Source organism: Misgurnus anguillicaudatus, chromosome 15 (genome assembly GCF_027580225.2).
Source record: "Misgurnus anguillicaudatus chromosome 15, ASM2758022v2, whole genome shotgun sequence".
Taxonomy (NCBI): domain Eukaryota; kingdom Metazoa; phylum Chordata; class Actinopteri; order Cypriniformes; family Cobitidae; genus Misgurnus; species Misgurnus anguillicaudatus.
Genome location: NC_073351.2, coordinates 35,410,227 through 35,434,670, shown reverse-complemented (window position 1 = coordinate 35,434,670; position 24,444 = coordinate 35,410,227). Strand labels below are relative to the sequence as shown.

The 24,444-nt window shown below is 35.2% G+C and overlaps 3 protein-coding genes across 4 annotated transcripts; 1 reads left to right on the top strand and 2 right to left on the bottom strand.

Moving 5' to 3' along the window:
* Positions 1-70: 70 nt before the first annotated feature.
* Positions 71-5,213, bottom strand: cog8 (component of oligomeric golgi complex 8). The gene is made up of 5 exons (XM_055173640.2): positions 4,845-5,213; positions 4,262-4,469; positions 3,308-4,126; positions 2,611-2,779; positions 71-1,373 (listed from the first exon to the last, which is right to left on the bottom strand). Exons 1-5 carry the CDS (start codon positions 5,171-5,173, stop codon positions 988-990), a joined length of 1,911 nt encoding a protein of 636 aa, XP_055029615.2. The 5' UTR covers positions 5,174-5,213; the 3' UTR covers positions 71-987.
* A 660-nt stretch (positions 5,214-5,873) lies between these two features.
* Positions 5,874-8,391, top strand: nip7 (NIP7 nucleolar pre-rRNA processing protein). The gene is made up of 5 exons (XM_055173648.2): positions 5,874-6,034; positions 6,399-6,485; positions 6,878-7,016; positions 7,151-7,291; positions 8,044-8,391. Exons 1-5 carry the CDS (start codon positions 5,979-5,981, stop codon positions 8,161-8,163), a joined length of 543 nt encoding a protein of 180 aa, XP_055029623.1. The 5' UTR covers positions 5,874-5,978; the 3' UTR covers positions 8,164-8,391.
* A 3,809-nt stretch (positions 8,392-12,200) lies between these two features.
* On the bottom strand, positions 12,201-22,139 carry zdhhc7 (zDHHC palmitoyltransferase 7). Of its 2 annotated transcripts, none has more exons than XM_055173646.2 (8): positions 21,961-22,139; positions 20,831-20,937; positions 19,072-19,365; positions 18,847-18,971; positions 16,172-16,268; positions 14,723-14,804; positions 14,457-14,587; positions 12,201-13,272 (listed from the first exon to the last, which is right to left on the bottom strand). In XM_055173646.2, the coding sequence occupies exons 3-8, from the start codon at positions 19,357-19,359 to the stop codon at positions 13,093-13,095; spliced, it is 903 nt and encodes a 300-aa protein (XP_055029621.1). In that variant the 5' UTR covers positions 19,360-19,365; positions 20,831-20,937; positions 21,961-22,139; the 3' UTR covers positions 12,201-13,092. The 2 variants fall into 2 exon arrangements, with proteins under 2 accessions (XP_055029621.1, XP_055029620.1); XM_055173645.2 differs by having other exon boundaries at positions 20,831-20,917.
* Between the last annotated feature and the right edge of the window lie 2,305 nt (positions 22,140-24,444).

The following is a 24,444-nucleotide window of genomic DNA, read 5'->3' as shown; positions in this document are numbered from 1 at the left end:
GCTGCATGTTGTAAAGTTGTCAAATCTTTGCTTCATGCTAATACATATCGATGAAGTAAAAGATAATCAATACAATTTAAACATGCCTTTATTTTGTCAAACACCCTGCCAGGACTGGAATAAGAAAATGCAGACATAAATTGCAATGCAAACAAGAGTCAGATTTAAGTACAATAGCCCAAGTATCTGAAAATCATCACAATCAGAAGTGTATACATGACATTGCGTTAGATAACTGATTTTATTTTTTATGCTGGTTTTGCATGTACTGTTAACAATCTGTCCAGTTTTATGACTATTCTGACTGATCATAACCGTTTTAATTATGTAACATTTAAAAGGTAGATTAGTCCAATTTAAATTCTCAAAGGCACAGTTTCTCGGACGGGGCTTATCCTAATCGCAGACTAAAATACATGTTTGAGCTGCCTTCATTTAAAAACACATTGTACTGACATATCTTAACATATATCAGTGCCATTGTTTTGTCTCTGGATGCACACCTGTATTTTTTTTGTAGGGTATGTTTGTAAGAATTGTTTAAATGTCCTAATATAGCTAAGGCCTAGTCCTGGGTTAATCTAAACCCTGTCCAGGAAACCGCCCCTTAAAGTCTTAACTTCACAGCTATGTTTATGCAACTGGCCACAGGTCTCAAGTTGGTTTTTAATGCTTTAATGTCAAAGCAGATGTGGTTTGAAACTTGTTTTGCTTAGAAAGTGACTGCCATCTTTAAAACATGCCAATATTTCTCATTATTATTATTATACATTAATTAAACGCTTAGGAAGTGATTATTGGCTAAGGGGTCGGTCACCCACAAAAAACATGTATGCACCTCATTATTCAATTAGTTTTTTTCCCCACAATTTAAATATTGACTTTATTTAATGAGATATATTACATTTTTACCTTCACCTTATAAAGATTCTTCACCTAAACTCGTCTTGGGATAGTCTAGATTTGTTTTATAAAACCTGCATATTTTTATTCAGCCAACATTTCTTCAACATTTATGTCTGCGGATAAATCCTCTGTAAAGTCCTGAGCGTCTGATGTTGTTTCAGACTCATTTATAGTCACAGCTTGTTCTAAAATGTCCTCGTTTTGAGAAAGAAGATCATCATGTGTTGATGTGGACTCTTCTGCGGGCTTCTGTTGTTCAGGGGCGGTCTCTTCTGTAAGCCTGTCTTCAGCAGGAACAGGTGAAGGATCAGATTCAGCTGTACTCAGACTCTTTAGTTCAGTGCTGAGATCCAGAACGGACGTCACAAGCTCCTTTTTAGGCAGAACAAACTCCAGTGGTTCCAGAACCAAGCTGACATTGATGCAGCCAATACTGCCATCCTTAGACACCTGGGTTGGAGGGACACCTGGAATACAAATACAAGATTTCAAATATTTTTAGACACTGCGTAGATTCATACACTCAACAAAATAATAAACGCAACAATTTTCAGGGTTTCCCACAGAAAATTTGTTAAGGTGGTAGGGTTGGGTTGGGCAGGGCCGGCGGGGGTGTTCAGCATGATGAAAATTTAATTTTTTATTTAAAACTTAATTTTGAAGAAAATGAACACATACTAGATTATTAATGAATTAAACGTTCTTAACAGATACCTCTAACGAAAATAGCTGCATGATGAAGTGAAACTAAAGGGTTAATAAACACAAACTAAAGCAGATGTTGTAGAACGTATGGGGAATGATGATAGATAGCGCAAAAATAGTAAAAAACGATTTTTTTCCCCACTATTAAACATTATCTTAAAGGAGTGTAACTACTGTAGGATGTAAATAATGCCCATAAATAACATGCGCAAGAGCGCTCAACAATTATATTGACTCACCAGCTAACTTACTTTAAAATGGCAAGAACTATAGACTAATACAATAACAGGCTTAAATAACCCCAAAACATAAGTCCACTTACAGTTCTCACAGACACACGTTTTATCAACTGGCTATCCTCCAGACATTACGGACCACGTCTTTATCTCATTTCATTTTATCTTCACGGTGTGAAGAGCGTCCGCGCTATTCTCCGAAATGCATTTGAAGGCCTTTTTTTGCAGCAATTTATTATTTATTTTTTGAATGACCTAGTTGCTACCCTGCTTTTGTGTTTGCCCCCACTTTTCACAAGCTTAACTCAAAGATCTAAGGCTTTATCTATGTTCACGAAAGGCTTATTTCTCTCAAATATTGTTCACAAACGTGTCTAAATCTGTGTTTCCATGAGGCAAATGGTTTTCGGAGCCCCCCGGACCCCTCACTACAGTAAGACTGCACATTTTAGAGTGGCCTTTTATTGTGGACAGCCTAAGGCACACCTTTGCAATAATCATGCTGTATAATCTGCCAAACCTGTGAGGTGGATGGATTATGTTGGCAAAGGAGAAGTGCTCACTAACACAATTTAGACAGACTTGTGAAGGGTATTCGAGAGAAATGGTCCTTTTGTGTACAGGGAAAAAGTCTTGGAACTCATGAAAATGGGGGCAAAAACAAAAGTGTTGGGTTTATAATTTTGTTCAATGTAAGTAATTGACCAAAATGTAATGTGTCTCTGCTTCTTGAAAATGTAATACAGTCTTGTAAGATGTTTACCTAGTATGAGAGCGAGTTGAGCTGGAGGAAAGAGAACCTGTAAACATCGGTTCAGGAAAGGCACCATGTCTTCGGCAAAGGTACTGCAGAACTGTACAAATAACTCCCGCTCACGGCTATTAAAGGCCGATTCCTCGGCTCTGTGGAAGACGAGGATCAGCTTGGTCACCTGTAGATGGGAACAAAGTCAAAACAAAATTTAAGACTTAAAAGTCGAGCTGCTATTCGCTATAGTCTGAACAGTTAGATTTAAGGCACAATATGTAATTTTCGCCACTAAACATACAACAATGGCCGCAACTTGAGGATGCTGTTAAAGAGCGTGGAACGATAGGAGTTGTAATCTTTACTGTCAATACGAATCGATCAGACAGGACTCATGTTAAATGGATGACGTATTGAAATAAAGTTGTATAACCGGTACATTATAATGGACCTGACCGACATATGACATCCAACTATTGTGAGAGTACCGCTTTCAAGTTGCTCTAGGTGATACTTTAAAGTCATTGGCCAACCGGTTTGCACAATGCCACATGAAGTCAAACACACTTATGGTTTATATGGCAGCAAAAGTGAAAACCGAGGATAGCCCGGATATGATGAGATAAATTCGCTGGATTCAAACATTTTGGATAATTCAAGTATACATGTCAACAAAATGCATCAAACAAACTACTACAAAAAGCATGTGTACCTTGATAAGAGCTTCCTCAACACATCTGCTAACTTCCTGGGCGAGTCCAATAGGGCAGCACAGTCTTAAGTCATTAAAGGCTGTGAGGACATTGTTGAGAAAGCAGGCTAGAGGTGGGAAATCCAGCAGGGCCATGGGGGGTTGAAGCGTACCCGGCTGGGTGCTCGGAGCCACTGCAGGAATAGTGCTTCCAAGTGTTGACATGAAAGAAATCAGATTGTACAAGTTCATATCCTCTTGGAACTTTTCCACAGCTTCCTGAATGGCCTTGCGGAACGTGTCCATGGCAACCCGCTGAAATATCGGAGCGAGCTGGCCGCGGAAATCCGCCCCGACCCGACTGAAGGAAAGGCCGAAATACATACACTGGCCGAGGAGAGAGTCCAGTCGACTTCCCACCCCGCGCTGGAGATCTCGGTCTAAAGTCTCCAAGAACTGTGCCGCCTGTTGCACGACCCAGCCGTGGAAGATGGCGCTCTCGTTCAGCATCTGACCTCCGGGTGGCATCAACGGATCCTCATCGGAGAAGATGGCACGATACTGGGTGATGATGTCGAAGAAATGCACTCGGCAGGTTTCGATGGTCTTAGTGATGTGGAAATAAGGGTCGTCGTCTGGGATCGCGGCGAGGATGGATCGCAGCCAGCTCCCGCGGGCTTGGAGGAACTTGACACGCAGTTCGGCTTCGGTGAAGACGTCCATCCGGCGCAGATAGCCGATCACACGCAGGCACACGGGGAGCTGCGTATTGCTGCGCAGTTGCTGAAGAAGTTGGTTCAGCATGAGCTGAGCAGACAGTCGAACTTCATGCACAATTCCCTAAAAGAAACACAAACAAGCAGTTTAGTAAAACTTTGGTAAATTCGGGAACAACGCGTCTCGCTCAAGGTTAAAGTGAGGGTAGTTTACAAACTGTGCTTTTTGTGAATAATTTTGTGGTGTCATCCAATGTACCTGTATAACAGGCAACGATGAATGTTTTTTCTCCAGTCGCTTCACGTAAGCTGCCAGCTCCAGTGCCTCTTCATAATATCCATTGCGAACACAGGTGTCCATCAGCTGAGGGATTTCCAAGATCTCCAGGATCTCAGTGTGTCGATTCAGCGTCAGACTGTTCATGCGTCTGCTAATGCTGATCTCCTCAGCGGCTTTAATGAAACCTCTAAAAACAAATGGTTAAAAAATAAATGGTTACAATGGGAATTGTATTGCTTTAATGGGAACTTATATTGTCTCTACTGGTTATATGTTGGGTTTTACAGGATGGGCATTGGGACACAATTAAATCCTACTGGAATAAAAAACAAAACACACTACATAAAGGAGTTATGTAATGGTGTAACCACTAAAATTGTATTGTTTTCCATGCATCACTTCATAAATGTATCTATATCAATCCATTCATAGATAGATCAAACCATGCATCCATGATTATTCAATCAATCCATCCATCCATCCATTTTCCCTTCCCATTATTCCATATATCCAGCTAACATCTATCAAAATGACAACAAATCACCCCGTGTGAGATGCAGACCTGCATTTTTCTCCAAAGCCCGGTAGTTTCTGCAGTAGTTTAGAGACGCTGTTCTCCACCTTGCTAAAGTCTGTGTAGATCTGCTGTGTACAGTCGGCGGTCCTGATGAAGATTTTGTAGTTACTGAAGGCCAACTCCCGGGTCTGCTGGAGGATCTGAGCCCTCTCCTCCGACAGACGCTCCGGCTCGCGGCCCAATTTCTCCACACCGAACGAGCTCAACTCCAGCAAATACGCCGCGAAGTCGGGATTGTCCCTCCAGTTTTCTGGAAAGCTGTCTCTGAAGATCGACGCCAGGATACTTTCATCTTCCACGTCTACGGTAGCCATGATTGACAGTGTTTTCTTCTTCTTTGGTTTTATTGGCGGTTGCAAAACAGCTTAAAGGTGCATACCGCCATCTACTGGACTGAAGTGTGAGCAGCAGACGATAACGCGTTAACTATAGTCTATTAAAATCTATCAACCCAGTAGTTTTTAGGTAAAAAAATATATAATTAACACTTTTATAAGAAGTTTTTCCAAATAAATGTTTTATTATTGTCATATTTTGTTGTTTTCAAGTGTTTTGTAGACAAAGACTGAAAATTAACAAGACGCCGCAGTACTATTATTTCGAATGCGTAAAAGTGCAACGGACTAAAGTCATCGATTTCTAGGTATCTATATTATTTATATTATTATTTATATTTATAGATATATCCCGTAAATATTAAGGAAGGGAATCTGTCTCTGTCAGCTTTGCCCAAGCACAGTAGCTAGTGCAACCTGATCGTTTTTTTTTACCTCAATGTGAGCTTAAAAAGTCAAATGTCTGGTACAGTAGATGTTTGATTAAGTTGTTAGTTAAAAATATTTTGTTTTATTGTGACCCTAGTGAGCGATTTTTTCGATATTCCCCTATGAGACGTAGTCTTGTATGACTTGAGAGGAGTTTTAAACATGGCTAGAGTGCGGAGACTTTCCTTAAAGGGACTTTGGTTGTTAATTCGAAACTCGACAATAAACTTTATTTAAACCGTGACGTGATAGATACGCGACGAGCTGAGCGGTTACCACGTGGATTACAAAGCGCGAGTACAGTGGGATTTTCATAGCTCTTACGATATAAAAGTATTTTAAGATAAGCGTAATCATGCGTCCTTTAACGGACGAAGAAACGAAAACGATGTTTGTGAAGCTCTCCAAATAGTAAGTACCATGTTTAGATCAATGATGTGTTAAATTTGCCAGACTATGTTGTCAAGTTAACTGTAAATGAGCCGTGCTATTTTCATAATAAGTTAAACCAATCTATTGTATTTATGATGCGTTGTGAAGATATGTAATTGGAGAAATTGGTAACTTATATTTTGGAAACCTCACCTATTTCCTTTAAAACTAAGTATTTTGTATATTCTCCATTATTTCATGTTCTGTATTGCATTTGCTAAATTCTTAGTCTTGTATATGCAGTGTTACTTTTGTGGTGTTAAGTTTAGTGATTATGTATTGCTTTTTTGAGACAGATTGACATTTTGACACATTTTGAATGAATGTATGTTTTTGTTTCTAGCATTGGGGAGAATATCAAACTTCTTGTTGATCGCCCTGATGGGACATACTGTTTCAGACTTCATAATGATCGAGTATATTATATGAGGTAATATAATATGCACATTATTGTACTATACTTACTAGATCATCGAATAAAGTCAACTATTAAAAGAAATTGTGTAAACATGTTGTTAAAGGTATAGACGTACTTCTGCTTGTGCTGCTACTATTAATATGTATGGGTATAGTTTTGTGATGTGACTGGATTAGTAATTGTATTTTTGTTATTATTTTATTTGTTTGAATGATTTTTTTGTATTGTGCAACTCTGTGGACCCCAGGAAGATTAGCAACCACTTCGTGGAAGCTAATGGGGATCCAAATTAACAATAAACAACAATTAGAAGTGATAATCTAATAGTATTTAATGTGTTAATGCCATGTAAATATTATGTCCTCAAACAGTATGCATAATAATGATCATATTCTTCATCCTAGTGAGAAAATCCTGAAGTTGGCCACAAACATCTCCCGAGATAAACTGGTATCAGTTGGTACATGTTTTGGAAAATTCACAAAGACGCAGAAGTTTCGTCTGCACATCACAGCTCTTGATTTTCTCGCACCATATGCCAAGGTATACAGTCTGATGTCAAGTTTTTGCATTTAGATTTTATTTGTTCTGTGTGTATTTATTATAATTAGAAAGCAAATTAACGTATGCATTGATTATTATTTGAAATACGAAACACCTCATCTGTGTATTTGCAGTTTAAGGTTTGGGTGAAGCCAGGGATGGAACAGTCGTTCCTGTATGGTAACCACATCATGAAGTCCGGCCTGGGGAGAATAACCGAAAACACATCACAGTATCAGGGAGTGGTCGTGTATTCCATGGCAGATGTACCGCTGGTAAGAGGACATTGTTTAAGAATACTCAGGGTAAAAATATTGTAGTCATCTGATGTGAAAAGAGGTTTCATAATAAAAATTGCAGAGTTGCCTATAACAGGGAACTTAAATGTAGTTAAAAAAATCTTGCAGCATCATTTTGTTTAAAACAACAAAATTTATTTCATTGAATTTCTACCCTGCACATTTCTCAGTCACATCCACACTGGAGGGCCACACCCCCCGTATGTACTTGCATTCTTCCATAACATGCACAGATGCACACAAAATAATATAAAAAAAATCAATCTTTGCATGTATTGACATAAATTACGTTCATTTGTTTAAAACGTCCTTGTGCTGTGTAAGCTAGTGTGCAACAACATTATACCATTGCAACCCCCAAAAATTACCCAAAAGTTTAAACGCATTACTATTTTTAATGTTTTTTAATGTTCCCTTATGCTCATCAAGCATGGATTTATTTGATCCAAAAAGAAATTAATCCACGGCATGATGAGCGTAAGTATCAGGATTCTTGATAATTTCTATTACTTTGCATGCATGTCTGCTTTTGACCAAACAAAATGTTTATTTATGTTTGTATATGATATAATTTATATAAATTTCCCTTAATTTCCAAATAATTCCCAATTTGGAATATTTCCAAAATTCCCCAGATTAAGCTACCATGGACATTTACCAGAAACTTTCTGCCCCTTTGTAATCCTACACATTACTTTGGTGCCCTAAACAGTTTTATTTTATTTCAGGGATTTGGAGTTGCAGCAAAGACCACACAGGAGTGTCGTAAAGTTGATCCCATGGCCATTGTGGTGTTTCATCAGGCTGATATTGGGGAATACATCAGAAGTGAGGACACTCTTACATAAGAGGATATCAACTCCAAACTTCATAATGGACAATTCAATACATTCAGGCTATTGGACGGTTTTTTAACACATTTAAAAGAAGCGACCGATGTAACGTTCAAAAAAGAAATGTTGTTATACCACATGTTTCATTGACATCTTTTTGACAATTATTAATGTTTAAATGTATTATCTTGTTATATGAAAACAATAGGAAACAAATAAATACATTTTGTTTGTTTTTCTGAACGCAAGTTGTGTGATCAAACTTTATACATGATTAAAAAAAAAACTTTTGTTACTTCTGTACTTGCACAAACTTTTTAGAAATGAATGCTTGTTCAATTCAGGTTTCCTGCAATGTCATAAAAAACAAGAAAATATCAGGAAATGTTAATATACACTGCAAAAAAAATAAATTTCAAGAAAAAAAATTCTTAGTATTTTTGTCATGTTTTCAGTAAAAATATTTAAAAATTCTTAAATTAAGATGCTTTTTCTTAATGAGCAAAATGACCCAAGAAAATAAGTCTAGTTTTTAGACCAACAATATCAAATGTAAGTGATTTTTGTGCATAAAACAAGCAAAAAAAATCTTGAACATTTTTCTTGTGTTTTTTTTCTTGAACATTTTTTTTGTTTGATGCACAAAAGTACTTTAGTTTTTAGACCAAAAATATCAAATTATAGTGATTTTGTGCATAAAACAAGCAAAAAATCTGCCAATGGGGTAAGCAAATGTTTCTTGAATTTAGTGTTTGAATTAAGATTTTTTTTTTTTTGCTTTTTTTACTAGACTTATTTTCTTGGGTCATTTTGCTCATCAAGAAAAAGCATCTTGATTTAAGAATTTTTTTTTTGCAGTGTAGAGACTGGATAAAGTACACATTGAATTTGATTTAGTCTAAGCTCTGAAATTAGTAAATTATTTCAAGGCAGTGAAAAAAACGGTTTAAAAGTTAAAGGTGCAGCGTGTACATTTTAGCGGCATCTAGTGGTGAGGTTGCGAATTGCAACCAACGGCTCAGTCCACTGCTCACCCCTCGCTTTTGAAACGCATAGAGAAGCTACGGTAGCCGTCACCAGAAAAACATCATCGACAGAGACAACTTAGTAAAAAAGTTTGTCCGTTAAGGGTTTCTGTAGAAACAAAGCGGCACAAAATGGCGACTTTCATGTAAGTTGTACGTAGATAAAAACGTCTCATTCTAAGGTAATAAAAACATAACGGTTCAATAAAAAAAAGTAAGTCTTTATACATCCCTGATAATACAGTTTTGTATATTTTTTTGCATTTCTGTCAAGAGATCATTTAAAAAATTACACACTGCACCGTTAAGAACATAATTGGTCAAAATGTTTCAATAGCTTTTAAATCTAATGACTTTATTATGTAAAAGATTTTTACATCAGTACATCATAACTTAATGACACTTGATGTAAGTATCAGAAGAATATTTGCTTACACATTTATTACAGACATAACTTTATAACATTTGCTTTCTGGTTGTAAACCCTGTAAGTTCAGGTGTCCGGTATGGTTGAAGATTTTCACATTGTTGACAACATTATGGCCACGGGTACCACGCTGATCATGTGATTAAACGTGTTTGAAAATCTAAGAAATCTGATGGCATATATGCATGAATTAAAAGGGAAGAGTCAAAAACCCTCTGCTTGTACAATCAGTTTTATGGTCAAGTAATGTCTAAAATCACGAGTCTAAGCCTATTTTATCAATAGAAGTGAAAATACTGTCTTGGTACAATAGCACATAATGCAAATCAGATGTCTTATGCAAAAAACACAAACGTCCCTCTGACACTACAAAAACAAGGTATAAAAAGAATGAGATACATTCTTGGGTTTTCCTCTCAAACCAAATGACAATCTACAGGGATTGCATATAGTTCATATTATTACCTTATAGGAGATAAATAACTCAGATTTACAAATTACACCAAGCAAGTCTAATCTGAGGGACATCATATAACATTTCTGCATTGCTTTTATAGTCTACGTTACCAGTCATACATCATCTAGTGTCACAATGAGATCTCTTTAGGGAATATGATTATTTTTAATGAACATTGGCACATAAAAATAATTGTAATATAAATAAAATGTCAGAAATTAAAGTTCATGGAAGATTAATGCTAATCAAAAATTGTGTTTTTTTTAACTATAATGATCTGGCATCATAAATAGTAACAATTCAGAACTTCAGGTCACTTTAAGGTTTTAAACTCATCCTCTATGGAAAACAATGGACATTTCTGAATGGCTGGGCCACAAAGACAAAAACATCACCAAATATTCAAATGAATGCTTGAAAACACATGACAGTATTGTAAACATAACATCCACAAGGGTTAATACACATTTGCTTTGATTGTTAAAATGATGTGCTAGCACAAATCCTCTTATAAACCCATCTCCATCGCTCTGTTATAGTTCTCATGCATTATTCTTCTTCTCTCATATTGCAATTTATCCCTAACAAACTACTACTATTTCAATCATACAGTACGTTTAAATCTCACAAAACCGCCTCATATTTCACACCAGAAGCAAAAGGAGAAAACTAAATGTTAAAACAAAGCCTACTGTTATGAAACTAATCCCGGTTTGCAATTCAAAATGACCTGCTAAATACTGCTCAGGAGACTAACCTTTCTTGTTCCGACTCTTACCAAACACACCTGAAGCATTTAAGAAAGTTTCTGTGAAAGTTTCACATTATGATACAGAGTAAAAGTATGATTGCATCGCAGTAAAGATAAGTAAAAGTTTGAGCTTCATCTTCATCTCGCAAAATTACATTTTGTGCTTTTGTTTTTGGGGTGAAATATGACCGATTCGACGTGTTTGTGTCAGCAGGTTTTGTGAGAGTAAGAGGCTGAAACCCTGCCAAACTAGTTTCAGCTTTATTACATAAAAACATCTTAGTGGTCACCATGAGATGAATCTCTAAGCTAAGATAAAAGCAGACTATGGATAAAATTGATGTCAACAAAACTTTGATAGTCAGTCTGGATGAATTGTGCAGCATGTTTCTAATATGATGAGCTCAAATAGTTAAACATCTCACGTGTCCGTCGACATTTTTAATGGACACATTCCTGGTTCAGTATTCCAGGATTGATGTGGACATATTGTCAGTACACGATAATGCGATTTGTCTTTATTTCTTTCACAGTGCAGCTTATGGTTAGTAAATATACTGTAGTTTCATCTAACCAAGCATTTGTGGTACTGGCATTCATTTGAAGACGACAAAATGAGGTTCTCCTACAATACATGAAGATAAGATGATTTTAAAATGACTTCACTTTAATAATGTGCTAATGCTTCAATGATTATACTAGCTTTGATGCTAGCTGCGAGCTCTTAATACCTAACAGGGTGAATCTCAAGAATGTCCGAGGTTTATTTTTATTCCCAAATTAAGGAGAAATTGAAAAGAAGTGTTGCACCAATGAACCCAAACCCACTTTTAATGATCATTAAGAGTTTTTTTGGCATTTTAACATTACTGTCATGACAATGAAGTACTTTTGTGCTGCCAAATTCTCATTCATGTACTTAGAAAAAAATAAAATAAAATTCTATAAAATCTTCATCAAAACATTCAAATTTAAATATATCAACTTCGCTGCAAAAAAAAAAAGACTTGCTTAGTATTTTTGTCTCTTTTTATTACAAATATATAAAAATTCCCAAATAAATCAAGATGCATTTTCTTGATAAGCAAAAAGACCCAAGAATATGAGTCTAGTTTTACCACAAAAAATATCAAATTTAAGTGAATTTGTGCTTAAAACAAGCAAAGAAATTTGCCAAAGGGGTAAGAAAAAAATAGAAACAAGTTTACTTTTTCTTAAACATTTAATTAAAGGAAAATTCAAGAAAAATTTTCTTACCCCATTCCTTGTTTTAATACGGAGCCCCTAAAGGGACATGGAGCAAAAATTAAATAAAGTTAAGTTTTGCGTGCACCTGTGAAACTATCGCGTTTAGTTTCGTGTGCACCCGTGACACTATCACGTGCGCACGTGCGCACACGATAGTTTCACTAAACTTTAGATTTTACATTTTAAGTACTCCAATGTCACCTTAGGGCCTCTGTATTTTAAGCACTAATTCACTTAAATTTGATTTTTTCCTAAAAACTAGACTTTTTATTTTAGGTAATTTGCTCATCAAGAAAATACATCTTTATTTAAGAATTGTTAAATATTTGTACTGAAAACCAGAAAAAAATACTAAAAAAGAAATTCATTTTTGCGGTGTTTTTGCATTGCAGTCGACTACTGACAACTAGAATAATTTTGCAATGTCAACAATGTAAAAGGCATCCTAATGGTCTTAAAAAGAGCTTCTCTTGACTTATTCTCTCTTGATTTTGGGGTAAAATATGACCCTTAACATTTAAACGTTACTATGAGATTCACCCAACAAACGTTAATTTTGGCAAACACATTCCCTTGCAAATTTCTGTTTGGTTTAAGATCTACCATCGCTTGTTAGCATCTCAAATAGTGTCTCTGTTTGTAGATTACTTGTTAAACAGAGCTACTATGTTTCTACATTTCAGCAAGACATAATAACATGATTTATGATTTCTTTAGATATTGACATCCGTCTTTTGTTTCATATTTCCAAGTTTAGCTCATCAACCAAAAGCTTGTCCACTTAAAAATATTAAATCCATGAGTGATGCACGTTCATGAAGACAATGTGAGCACGATCCGTCTTACGAGGTATTAACGTGTGGACACAGACGGGCCGTGTCTGAATTGTATCCTCAAACTGTTCCAGGGGCAACGTCACTTATATTTTACAGGTTTTGGTTGAAGTACCATCAATCCTGCAACAGCATTAAGGGTAGACTCCTGTCAGCGAGTTTAAAAGCGTACAAGCGCCCCTTTTATAGACAGCATTCCTCCCTCAGACAGAAAACTCCGCCCCGCTCTTTCGAGCGCGGACCATGAGCAGGCGTCGGAGGCGGAGTCCAGTGAAAGGATTAAACCACAGCAAAGAAGGCGGGCCGCCGAAAACGATCTTCATTCCCTCCCATCGCACGCGCCTCTCCCACGTGGGCTTTTCATTCTTCAACCTCTCGATTTCCTGTGCGGGTCAAGCAGAAAACGCAAAGTTACTGTTAACATGGTCTGCAGGTCCAAACAGAATATCTGGAATCTAAATAAAAAATATATTTACATGTGTATATACATTTTTATATTTATATATAATTAATATTTAGGGCTGTCAATAGATAAAATATTTAATCGCGATTAATCGCATGATTTCATGAATTAACTTGCGATTAATCGCACATTTTTATCTGTTCTAAATTTACCTAAATGTAACACTTTTCAAGTTTTTAATGCTCTAATCAGCATGGATTTGGATCATATATATGCTATATGCAAATGTATGTCTACAACAGCCTGTTTACATTTTCAACAGAGCCATAGTTTTATAAATGTTTTTGCCTTTAGAAGACCTTGTTCTTTCTCCATTTCTGTTTGCTGCTGCATCATTTGTGACCTGTGCTGGCAAATTGAGTTGGGATGAGCAAATTTTCAAAAATTTGTCATTTATATTTTAACATTCTCTATTAAAAAACTTTAAAACAATTGGAACAATTGTTGGAATCTGACAAAGCATGACAGAACTATACCTGTTAATGCAGAGCAAAAACAATATCAATATACATGTTTTTCTTTTATTGTTTAATTTTGACACTGAGACAGACCACTTTATTAACGCGTTTATTTTGACAGCCCTATTAATATTATATATAAATATAAATACCTAACATAAATATATAGTTTTCTTAAAGTTATACATAAATGTGTGTGTATTTTTATATACATAATTATTATACACAATAAACACACACATATATAATATAAACAAAAACTGTTATTCTGCAAACGATTAGTCACGACTAATCATTATGCAGCCCTAGGTTAGATATCTTCCAATCAAATTATATTTTATGTCCATCTCAATATTAAGCCGTAGGGCTGCCACATCGAATCTATAAATAAATTAGGCTGCAACTAACGATTAATCATTCGATTATTTTTCCGATTAATCGGATAAAAACAAAACATTTTTTCACGTATTAATGGAAAACTCCACAATTTTAGCATAGCTTAGCATAATCCATTGAATCTGATTAGACCATTAGCATCGCGCTCAAAAACATAACCAAAGAGTTTTGAAATTTTCCCTATTTTTTTAACTCTAGGGGAGTTCATTCAGTAATAATAATAGTAACAGGGTGAGAGAAGGACACTCACCGTCTCATCATTACAGATGGAGTGAATCTGAGTACCAAACATCACAGCGGTGAAGGTGAGAAACAGCAGTGCTTCCAAACACAAGAAAATCATCAGCATCACAGCTACAGGTGGAGAAAAATCACTGCACTCTACAACACAAAGAGACGAGAAGAGACATTAACAAATAGTTGTTGTTATCTTAAGCCAAAACTGGTCACCGACACATATGAGATGACATCATCTCTTTAGCCATGAAATATAAATGTCAGACATCTGTTACTCACCATTCCACTGGACTTTAACACAGGTGAAGAAGTGGAAACCACTGAGACAGAGCGCATGCAAAGAAATGGAGGCAATGTACATCTGAGAGCAAAAAAAGCCAAATATTACTTTCAATTTAAATCATATCAATTCAAAACCCATCATAATTGTGAGCTGTCTACTCTGAATTAGGGCTACACACAATTAATAGATTTAATAGACTTACGATTAATAGATTTTACATTGAAGTTTTAAAATGTTTTAGAACTTTCTGTGAAGCAGCTATATGGTAAATTCTAAATAATATAATGATTTTAAAACGAAATAATATGATGTAAATAACAAATAATTATGAGAGTTGTGTTGTTAGTAAAAATCGTAATTTTTTTAAAAATCTGATTCACCAGGGTTTCCCGCATCACTTTGTAGTTCAGGCGGCCCGCCTAAGCTGGGAAACCCTACCGCCTTAACTAGGTCGTCCAAAAAAAAGAAAAAATTTCGCTGCACAAAACGCCGCTAAGTGCATCTCGGAGAATAGCGTGTCCTTTAAGTGGACTTATGTTTGGGTTTATTTAAAGGTGCAGTGTGTAATTTTTAGAAGGATCTCTTGACAGAAATGCAAAATAATATACAAAACTACATTATCAGGTGTGTATAAAGACCTTTCATAAAGAACCGTTATGTGTTTATTAACCTAGAACGAGACCTTTTTATCTACATACACCGAGGGTCCCCTTACATGAAAGTCGCCTTTAAGCCTGTTATTGTATTAGTTTATAGTTCTTGCAAATTTAAATTAAGTTGCAATGCAAAAAAAAATTCTCAAGAAATTTTTTTTTTATTATTTTTGTCTTGTTTTCGGTAAAAATATCAAAAGATTCTTAAATTGAGATGTTTTTCTTGATGAGCAAAACGGCCCAAGAAAATAAGTCTAGTTTTTAGACCAAAAATATCACATTTAAGTGAATTTATGTATAAAAAAGCAAAAAAATCTGCAAATGGGGTAAGCTAAATTTTATTGAATTTTTCTTGAAATTAGTTTTTAAGAAAAATGTTCAAGATTTTTTTGCTTATGCCATTGTTTAAGATGAACCAGGCTGAATATGATGGGTATTAGAAGTGCCCAAAAGTATCCAAAACGCATACAATTACAATACTTGTCTCAATAAAACAGGCTTTAATCAATCAAAATAATACAAAGAAACCCACAAACCCCCAGCTATTATCTGACAGATCGAGATAAGAGCTACGGGCAGAAACCCGAAACATAAATGAGTGTTTTCTAACCAATGAGAGGACACTTTAATTCCAACAAATGTTCAGTCCTTTATAAAACTGTGCCATGTTAAATCGAACCAAAAAGAAAATGCAACATTTTTAATCTTTGTTTTAAAATAAAGCAAATGGTACAGGTCTGAGAACACCCTAGTAGCACATTAACAGCAGTATGTGGTTACTGAAACACTTACAGTAAAGAGGACGAAGAATCGCTGGTTGTTCTCACCCACACAGTTGTTGACCCACGGACAGTGATGATCCATCTTCCTGATGCATCTTTTACAGATACTACAACAACAACAAACAAACATTCAGTCCACATCCATCAGAAGATGATATAATAATCATCTATGGAGTCACTGAGGAATGCAAATGATTACAATATTATAAAACAAGACTTTGTTGGTTCATCTTTGTTATTTAATGATACACCTGATATTAAGTGCCACAGGGACGATGTATTTTTGTAGGCAAAACCCGGTTAGCATTTTAGCACTTCTGGTTTCATTTAAGAACTTCCTGAAGCAGGGTTCCCACACCTTAGTTAACTTCAAATTCAAGGACCTTTCAAGGACTTTCCAGGTCCAATACCCTCAAATTCAAGGACTAAATGTGGGGATACATTTCAAGTGAGAGCAAGGTTACATCGTGTTAACTTTTAAGATACATTGTTACAGGTTCAGCGGTGACTCTTTGGGGACGCCTCCAGAGGTAAGTGCGTCTGAATGTGTATATCAAATTCAACCAATGGTGAGGCTTAACGACAAAGACAGGGTGACGCGGGAGCCAGGAAGTATCTCGCTATCTGAAATATTGCCAAAGACGGCGTTACAGGGACGCAGGAAGTATGGCAAGGGAGATGCAGCGTCTCGTTCCCTTCTCAGGGAACAACAGTTACATACGTAACCCGAGACGTTTTCATGTGTCAAACACAACTATGCAAAAAAGCATTTTGGTATGAATCAACATTCACATACAGAAGACACAAGCATTTAAAGTGAACAGTTTAGCACGTGTGCTTAAAAAGTCTAGAATTTTTATGATATTATCCTACACTACACAGGGAATAATATGGATTTTTTTTCCAGAAAACGTTTTGCATAAAAAAGATTCAAGCACTTTCAATGACTTGTATCTATGTATGTATATTTTCAAAAACTTCCCAGGTCCTTGAATTTTTTCCCCAGATTCCCAAACTTTCAAGAATTTCAAGGACCCGTGGGAACCCTGACGAAGGCAATGGGGTTTTGGTTAAATGTCTTATATAAGCCCAAAATATTTTCACGATTTATTTACCAACATAAAACACACCAGTAAATATCCTCACTCGTGACTTTTCAAAGCTTTAACATGTCTTTAAAAGGGCGGTTGCTAACAAGTTTCTGCATGGAACTACAGACTTTAAACGTCATCACACACGAAGACCTCAAAAACAACGCAACAAATCCCAACAAAGATTCATCCTCAGAGTTTTTGCTTTATCAGGAAACATGTTTTTAAATGCGTTTAATAAAGTTCAAAGAGCTGTCGGAAGCTTGGTGGTGATGACGTTGATGTTGAGAGACCATGGTGTAGTTTGCTTGTAGCCTATGGTAAACTTTTCATTTCTAGTAAATGCATTTGGGTGATTCTCACAAAACCATTTAAACACCACGGCACTAATGATTTTAGCTTTAAAATGTGTAATATAGTAACATTAAAAAGCATCAGAATTAACACAATACTGTGTTCTACCTTGCACAATGTGTGATTTCAACATAAGAATTTATAATTGTACATTTTATCTCATTTTCTGCTGAAATTCTCATTACCGCAATGTGTCCGGCTGTGTTTGAACATGCGTTATGTTGTAACTTAATCAAATTAACACAAAAATATTAAGAAAAATAAATAAATGGATGTTTTGCTAGACTACTTTAGATGACAGAAAAAATATTTACTGAATATTCATGTATAATAATAATAATGAAGAAAAATTAGGAAAATGATGTGTCCATGCCTGATGTTCTCATCCTCCGCAACACTTTTTGAGAACATTTTAAGCACACATACAACATTTTAATAAAGTTTGATTTTGAGTGACCAAGCACATGGACCAGTTACTTCAAGATGGCTACCAGGTATGATCATTTTTTACAGTTAAATTGAAATATTGTCTTGTCAGAATGCTTACACGACATTTTGATTATCATTACCGCAACAGATGCTTATTAAATGTTAATTTAATTAATAGAAGCATAATACTTTGATTTTAAAAGCATGTGCAGAATCTCCAAATTATGTTCTTTCCGGTTTGTCATGTCATTTTGAAAATATGTCAGTGTTGATGTTTTCTGACTGTTGCGGTAATGAGATTTTTTAGGACTAATTTTTAAAATTATGTTACAAAAAGTGTTAAATGATAAGTAAAAGTTTTTAAATTAATGTTCCCATTTACTCCAGACTTTGTTTTTCAATGTCTGGTTCGGAAAAAAAGTAAATTTAAGCAATTTTTACATTTTCATGCTTGACATTTTTAAAACCAAGTTTTCGTGAGAATCACCCATTTACACTTCAAAATGTGTTTATCTGTGAAGATCATCTTGTTGGACAAAACTTTAAGCATCATAAACACAGAGCAGCTTATTTTTGTGATAATCCTAAAGGAAAAATGATTTGATCGGCTTTTGGCAAAATAACCAGTGTCCTGCTAACTTCTGGGTTGGCCTACAAAAATATATCATCATTGGGCTGACCTTAAAGGGAGAAAATGCTATAAATGTGTTTAGTATGGTTCCAAAGGAAGATGCAGCATTCAAATTATTGATCAGAAAAGGAAACAGCATCTCCGTATTATTTGATTCTCTCTCAGCTTGTTTGTTATTACCTGCAGTGATGAGCTCGCTCTGGTTTAATGCTGCAGCATTTGGGACATTTATAGATGACCTCACCCGGCTTCAGCTGCAAACTCTCCATGTATTCTTTAGTGGCGTTACCCTTAGGAACAGCTCCCTAAAAATAAGATAAATCCATATAAGGAATGAATTTTAATCAAACTTTCTGACCTTTCCAATACTTAAAAATAAAGAGCCTAAAAAGAAAGCTGACGCACCGGATCTGTTAGCATGGTGCGCAGGTGTGACGTCAGTGCCAGCACGGCTAGGAAGTTGAAGGCCACGCCGTTGATGAGAGAGTACCAGAAGCTTTTGGAGGGGAGCAGCATGACAAAATTCACCACAAACTCGGCGTACATCACCAGGGACCAAGTCATGAAGGCGCACACCATCCCGCAGCTGTCCTGAATGAACCAGACGCGGTCGGACGCCACCTCCTCTTCTCCTCCGCTGATAAGAGGCTGATGCTGCTCCACATCCCTCAACCGATGTCCTGAAGACTGCATTCTGACCTAAAGAGACAAAGAAAGAAATTAAGTTTAGTAAGCAAATGCCACCAGATGAAAATCTTTAGGAAAAACAACAGCACTATATATAAAAGTTATGCTTGTCTTAATAAACACCAGTAAAGGTTCACCCCATTCGGCAAAAAAATTAATTTCGCTGGCCAAAAATACACTGCAAAAAAACGACTTTTTTACTTAGTATTTTTGTCTTGTTTTCAGAACAAATATCTAAACATTCTTAAATTAAGATATATTTTCTTGATAAGCAAAATGACCTAAGATAATAAGTCTAGTTTTTAGAGAAAAAATATACAATTTAAGTGAATTTGTGCTTAAAACGAGCACAAATATCTGCCAATGGGGTGACATTTTTTTGCTTGAATTAAGTGTTTATGAAAAAAGTAAACTTATTTCAAGATTTTTTTTCTCATCCCATTGGCAGATATTTTTTCTTGTTTTAAGCACAAATTCACTTAAATTGTATATATTTTGTCTAAAAACTAGACTTATTTTCTTAGGTCATTTTGCTTATCAAGAAAAAGCGTCTTTATTTAAGAATTTTTTATGTTTTTACTAAAAACAAGACAAAAATACTTCGTAAGAAAGTCATTTTTTGCAGTGTATGTTTTAAATATATTTTAAATACATTTTGTAGAAGTAAAGCTTAAATAAATCTATTTTTTAATTTGAAAATATATTTAGTTTCATATTTTAAATGCTTCTAAATATATTTATTTTAAAAATATATTTCAAAATATACAAAAATGGACAAAAATAAATTTTTGTGAACATATTCCAAAATATATTCCAGCGAATGTATTTTTGGCAATATTTCAAAATATATTTAAAATATATATTTTGCCATATGGGACTGTCCAAAACCATATAAACCCACAGTGGGTGTTAAGTTAACCATTATCTCTAGTGGTCTTCCTGTTTTTGAAACTGGGCAAAAGTTTCTACTTTGGGTTTGTGCTGAAACTCATTTGCATAGAGACGCATTGAGATGCAAATCATTCAGAAAACAAAAACCAAACAGCTCTCTAAAGACACACGTGTGCTAAAAACTGACATTGTGGTCTCACACGGTGATAAGCAGACAATGCAAAACTGATATTCTTCACAGACAATATTTCAACTGTTATCTTCTGCTATAACTTTCTATTTTTTTTATAATGAAGAACCGTGCTGTGGTTTCCTATGCAAAAGCTGATGCTATGGTGTTGTTATATGTGGTTGCTAGAAACTTCTAGGTGATCACCAGGATATAGGTTACTGGATCAAGCCAAAAGAGCACATGCATTATATTTTGGTGCATAGATTAGACTCATTATCAATCTATTTTTTATCAGTAGACAGCTGAAGTAACAGCTCAGATCTCATTTAAGGTATCAGTCGAGTTGGCAGCACAAACGTGCTCATAGTTTTTAATACTTAGGATGAGGGATTGTTTAAATATGAATAAACTCACCGTGTAAAGTGACCCTCACAGTGACATCATCTTAAACCCTGTAGGGTCTGAAGTTAAAGGCGTCCACAGTCTGGTGCCTGCAGGAAACTACACAAAGAAGATTCATGCTAAAAAACAAAGCATAGCAAAGGCTTATCAGCTGTTCATGCTTGGTCATGTTTCCGGTCTTGTTATAAATAAAAATAACCATTAAAATGCAATATTTCCTTTTTTACTAAATCTAATCTGAGCCTTACAAAGAGACACATGAATGATCTGATAAGCGGGGACCTTGTCATGAATATAAATAATAAAGGAAAAGCATTTGACTATGTCCAAGATAAATATAACCAAACTGAACTTTGCATTATTGATAAAAACTGATTTGCATTTCACACTGTTCAACCTTGGTCTTCAAGTGATAACACTGACTTGATATTACTATAATGTGTCAAATATAAAAGATTAACCATGAGTTAAACAAACATAGTTATACATAAAATACATCTATTATAGTATGTACAGTACATGTGTTTGTAATTATGAGCTTACAATTGGGCATAAAAGAGTTAAATGAAGAAAAACTAGCAATGTAGAAGTTATAGATCAGAAACTATTAGTTTGTTATTGTGTTGATATCAGTCAGCTGTAAATAAATAAATGATGCATAAAAATAAGAAAAATTTGCACTAAATTTCTAAAAATTGCATGCTTTAACTTTTTACACCGGTATGAATGAACAAAACACAAACTCTTCCTAATTCAAAAATTAACATCTGAAGTCTCACTGACTGTCCTGCTATGAAGAAACCAGTTTTGATTTCACAGACTTAAAAATATTTAACTTATAATACTGATATTGATAACAAGTTACACATAACTACGTCTAGTCTTGATTTAGAGAATCCACATAAGAACACATTGATTTGTGTGTTTATCTCCCGTCACGACCTTTATCTAAAACAAAAACTGCTCATTAAATACATGACTAGCTTCTATTATAACTCTTATTTTAATACTAAAGCAGGTGGCTATATAGATCGTTTCAGTGATTCAATGAAACACATTAAATCCGTTTGATAAATCGCAGCCATGCAAACGTGAAGATGATTTACTTTCTATCGAGATCCAAAGCTTCTTCGTCTACTTACCGCCTCCAGAATCTAATTTTATCCACAGGCTGTGATTTCCAGATCGACGATAAACATATAAGAAATAATTTCATGTAAATGATTGTATGGGTGTAAAATAATAATGAGGGTTACAGACACTTCCGGGGTCCAGCGCGATCATCTCTACTGCTTCTGCTGTGTGACGAGTGACGGGCCCGGACATACGCCGCCTCACCTCTGACCCCTACAGGCGGCTCACGGAACTGCAGCGCTCGGGGAGACGCCTGATTGAATAAAGGTCTCCAGAGAGCTCGCAAATGTCTTTTACTCTGAGGAAAACACTTTGGCTGCTCTTATTTTACTTGAAAAAATATAGTTGTCTCATAGAATATAGAAATAATTGATTATTATAACAAAGGGTTTGGGAGCAGCACAATCTAATGCAGGCTACAGATCTACAGGCACCTGTTGAAATTATAACATATATTTTTCCTTTTGATTTCCGTATGTTTGGCAAAATATATTCAATCAATCCAGAAGATAGCAAGCAAGCTAAAATATTTGGAATTTGTGCACTTACATGCAACTAGATAGAGTATTTGATGCATTTTGTAATAGGCCTACCCCTGTAAAAAATCTTTAAAGGGATAGTTCACCCAAAAATGATGCACAGCAAAAAGTCCAATGTTAAAGAGCACCTAAAAACAACGTTATTTAGTGTATTTGGTATACAATGTGTTTGAGTGGTTTATGGTTAAAAACACATTATTGTGGATTATATGGATTTGAAAAGCGCCGTGTCCCTGATCGGCCAGCTAATCTGTACGTGGTGATTGGCCTGAATACCTCTGACATCAGCTCCTTACCATGTTTGAAAGATTCGGTCACAATGCAATGGTAACAGGAGTTAACTTACAAGCTGTGAGTCCAAAGCGGGAGGAATTATGATAATGTCGGTCTTGTCTACATCAGCAATCCCAGGAAGTAAACTGTTGCCTACAATCCGTGTGTTTGTTGTAGTCCAAGAAAAGAGATTTACATTGGAGATGATAACTCTTGTCATCGTTTACTTTGGGGTTTGTATCTTTTGCATATCATTAACATGAACTAATACACATTTACACACCAAAGGAAATGTAAAAACGGACAATAGGTGCTCTTTAAATTAACTCTCACAGAGTTGATTTCAACATTTTAAGATAGTTACATTTTGTGAAGTTTTAGCTCCAAATACCTCACAGATAATTTATTATAGCATCTTAAGATTGACACTTTGTAGCAGGCTTGTGCACAATTCAGAATTAAATTGAGAATGACTCCTGAATTCCAATTCAATTCTTGAATTTGAATTAATGTCAAAAACAGGATCTAGAATTACAATTCAAATTTGAATTAAGAATTGCAATTCAATAGAAATTCTAAGAAATTAATATACATATTAAACAGTAAGTAAAGTGTTAAAAATGAAGCTTTCAGTATATGTCAGATATGATTGCATTACATATTCTAAAAATTATATTAGTTTGAATTACTTGTACAGATTACATTAACAGGAAATGTTTCCCCAGCAATTAGTTAAAAACTCTAGTCGCATAACAAATAATTAAGTTTGATTTTTTGTAATTGTAATTTTGTGGAACACAATGGAACATGACTACATTTCCCAGAATGCTTTACTCCAAAGTAACTTTCCAAACACTGAATGAATGTGTGTGTGACTGGAATTTCTATTAATTGCCATGAATTTAATTCCACTTTCCGTCATTCCAATTCAAATTCAACTTCCTGTAGGGCGGAGTCAATTCAATTCAAATTCCAATTCATGAATTGAATGGAGGCCAATTCTGAAATTCTGAATTGTGCACAAGCCAGTTTTGTAGGTGCGAGCCAAAATGTGCAGTTTTTAGGTGTGTCCTTTATAATGCAAATGAGCTGATGAAATACAAACACTGATTGTAATGATAATGAAAAAGCCAACAAACTTTACAAGATGTAAAATGCAATTTTAGGTTTCAAGCAGAGATGGTGATAGAGAGGATAAAGTTACAGATTGCATTACAGGAGCATTAAAAAATTTATGTAAATTTAGTTTTACTTAACGTTCAATCTGCAGGACACGTGGAAACAGAAGACTTAAATGTGTGGGAGGAGTCTAATTACATCTCTAAGGAGTTGGGTTAACACTGGCATGATTAGTTGAATTCAACTTAACACTGAAGTTTTAACCTTCCAATTTTTGATTTTAACCATTCACTTTCATAGGAAAAACAAATACAATTGAATTCAATGGGCACCATCAACTGTGTGCTTACCATAATTTATTAAAATACTGGCATAATATTCCATATTTGTTAAATTTGTTTTCCTACTATGGGAGTCTTTATTTTGAAAGAATTTTCATTTTTGGGTGATCTATCCCTTTAACACACATGTGAGCCTTTTTAAACAATATGCACCACTGGGTGGCGCTATAAATCTCCATCATCCAATCTTTTAATAAAATCATATCTTCAGCTATTTGAT